Source organism: Sus scrofa, unplaced genomic scaffold, assembly GCF_000003025.6.
Source record: "Sus scrofa isolate TJ Tabasco breed Duroc unplaced genomic scaffold, Sscrofa11.1 Contig1195, whole genome shotgun sequence".
Taxonomy (NCBI): domain Eukaryota; kingdom Metazoa; phylum Chordata; class Mammalia; order Artiodactyla; family Suidae; genus Sus; species Sus scrofa.
Window position 1 is genome coordinate 3,291 of NW_018084830.1, and position 3,242 is coordinate 6,532.

At 38.0% G+C, this 3,242-nt stretch overlaps 1 protein-coding gene across 1 annotated transcript; it reads right to left on the reverse strand.

Annotated features, from left to right (window-relative positions):
* Positions 1-551: 551 nt before the first annotated feature.
* LOC100152277 (olfactory receptor 6C2-like) lies at positions 552-2,730 on the reverse strand (the record flags this gene model as incomplete). Its single annotated transcript, XM_013988291.2, has 2 exons — positions 1,477-2,730; positions 552-696 (listed from the first exon to the last, which is right to left on the reverse strand). Coding segments are annotated over exons 1-2 (1,082 nt in total), but the record flags the coding sequence as incomplete, so codon positions are not given.
* Between the last annotated feature and the right edge of the window lie 512 nt (positions 2,731-3,242).

A 3,242-nucleotide genomic window follows, 5' to 3' on the forward strand; every position in this document is an offset into this window, starting at 1 on the left:
TCCTAAGAGATTTTTTTTAAAATTTTCCTATCTATTAAAAACTCCCATTGAAGATTTATCTCCAACTTTGTAATGTTAGTCTTCCTCTCTGATACAGTATTCTTTTTTTTGCGTGGAGTACATTTTCTGATTTTTAGAAAGTATTTAAAAATTTTTTAAATTGAAATGCTATGTTGTATTAGTTTCAGATGTACAACAAAGTGATTCAGTTATATATACATAATATATATAATAAAATGTATATACCATTTCACATTCTTTTCCATTATAGTTTATTTCAAGATATTGAATATAGTTTCCTATGTTATATAGAGGATCTAGTTATTTCCCTATTTTACATATAGGAATTGATATCTGCTAATCCCTTTTTATTGAGGTGTAATTGAAATAAAGAATTATATCAGTTTCGGGTATGATGATTTGACACTTGTATATATTGTGAAATGATTACTAAATAAGTATTGTTAACATCAGTCAGCATATATAGATATAGAACTTTTCTTTTTGTGATGAGAATTTTCAAGATTTTAAAAGTTTTTTTTGGTACTAACATCTGAAGAATGATCCTGCCGGGTATGTGGATGCCAGCATCTCTGTCGTCACCATCGTCATCATCATGTTTCATGTACTTGCACAGTTGAGCTGTTTGCTGAATAGGTGCCACTGTTTTGAAGGTATAATTTATCTTGTTCCCTCCTGGAACAGATGACAGATGGTATCATAGCCCATTTGTTTTGCAAGGAGGGGAAAAAATAAACCAGTTAGTATCTGTTTTAGCTCCAAGAACAAAAATGTTTTTAGACACTTTGTCTGACTATCGTGATGATTTCAGAGATATGAAATCATTTAAAAACCTAAGGCCCATTAATCTAGTGTTTCCCAAAGTGTTTATGGTGCAGAATTAGCATTTAACTACTTTCAATTTGTTGCATACTCATATTTTTGTAAATATAGTACAGATGAATTACTTTAAAAAGAATCAAAAAAGGCATAAGTTTGAAGTTCAATTTTTTTTATTGCTTCGTCACCAAATATTAACTTTGTCATATTGCTCTTACAGTATATAATGCTTACTTTCTCTTCCTCTATTTATTGTTCATCAAAAATATTTGCTGATCTTCTTTGTTCCTGTGCTAAAGACCATACCAAACTGGGAGTTCCCATTGTGGCACACTGGTCAACAAATCTGACTAGGAACCATGAGGTTGCAGGTTCGATCCCTGGCCTTGCTCAGTGGGTTAAGGATTCGGCATTGCTGTGAGCAGTGGTGTAGGTTGCAGACACGGCTCGGATCCCATGTTGCTATGCTCTGGCATAGGCCAGTGGCTACAGCTCCAATTCGACCCCTAGCCTGGGAATTTCCATATGCCGCAGGAGTGACCCTAGAAAAGGCAAAAAGACAAAAAAAAAAAAAAAAAAAAAGGCCATACCAAGCTGTCATAATAATTTGGATCCACAATTTCAGTATTTTCCTACTTCTTTGGAAAAATGCCATTCTTTTGACTGAATAACTGAATGCCTGCTTCACTTGCTTGTTCCTCAGGGTATATATAAAGGGGTTTAGCATTGGGGCAACGGAAGTGGTGAGCACTGACACACCCTTATTAATGTCCACTTCTTCCTTTGCTGAGGGCTTAATGTAAATGAAGATGCAGCTTCCATAGGTGATGGATACAACAAGCATGTGGGACGAACAGGTGGAAAAAGCCTTTTCCCTTTGCTGGGCAGAGGGGAATCTTAGGATTGTCTTGATGATGTATACATAGGAAAGAACTACACACACAAGGGTCATGATGAAGGTCATCACGGCGCAGGCTATAACCATCTGGTCTATGAACCATGTGTCTGAACAAGAGATCTTGAGGGTAGGTGATGCATCGCAGAGAAAATGATCAATGACGTTAGAGTCACAGAACTCCAGATTTAAGCCTAGGCTAAGTGGAGGGATTATGATGAACAAACCTCCAGCCCAACAGGAGAGGACAAACCTTCTGCAGACTCTGCTGTTCATGATGGTCACATAATGCAGGGGTTTGCAGATGGCCACATAGTGGTCATAGGACATGACGGCCAAGAGAAAAAATTCTGTTGATCCAAAAAAGATGACAAAGAATAGCTGACTAGCACAGGCATTATAAGTAATGGTCTTGTCTCCAGTAGACATGCTATAAAGGAATCTGGGAATACAGACTGTAGTGAATGAGATCTCTAAGAAGGAGAAATTTTGGAGGAAAAAGTACATGGCAGATGTAAGCTGAGAATTCACTGGGGTGAGGGAGATGATCGTCAGATTGCCAGTTACACTCAGCATATAGGTGACAAGCAGGAAGATAAATAACAGAGCTTGAAGCTGTGGGTCATCAGTCAGTCCCAGCAGAATGAATGTCATCAGCCTTGTATGGTTTCTCATCATGGGCTGCGGACTTCAGCCCAATCTGTTTAGAAATTTGAGATCAATATTGAAAAAAGTGGTACCAAAAATCATGTTGTCAATGGATACTAGCAAAAAACTTCACTGAATGCAGTTCTCATAGATTTTCATCTTGGACTTAACAATAAACCCTGAATAGATGGCTGTCCTCAGCACTTACTGAAGTGTATTCCACGGTTGGCTGAGGGATGTTTTCTCAAAATTGTTTTTATTGCATTAGAGATCTTCTTCTTTCTTTTCCAGCTGAACCCATGGCATATGGAAGTTCCCTGGCCAGGGGTTGAATCTGAGCTGCAACTGAGACCTATGCTACAGCTGAGGCAATGCCAGATCCTTAATCCATGGCACCACAGTGGGAACACCCTGGAGATATTTTTATAGCTCTCCCCACTTTCTCCAATTATTTTTTTTGTATTGATTTTGACATTGTGAATGCATTTGTTTTTTAATTTAACTTTAATCACAGGAGCAGAAGAGATTGTTGATGTAGGTGGTGATTTCACTGGTAGTCTAATATCCTTTTTCTTCCTATAATTCTTTACTACTCATCAGCTGAATTAAAAAAATCACCACCAGTTTCACACCGTCGCTTGAAGTTCTGATTCTTTATTTAATGCATGTGCAGAACTTGATCATCTTGTCTCTGTGTGCCTCTGTAATAGAAGTTGGTAAAACTTGACACTGTTGTGTCTAAAGATAATTTTTTTTTGTCCTTTTAGGACTGAAGCCCTGGCATATGGAAGCTCCTAGACTAGAGGTTGAATGGGGCTGCAGCTGCCAGGCCATTACCGCAGCCACAGCAACTCAGGAT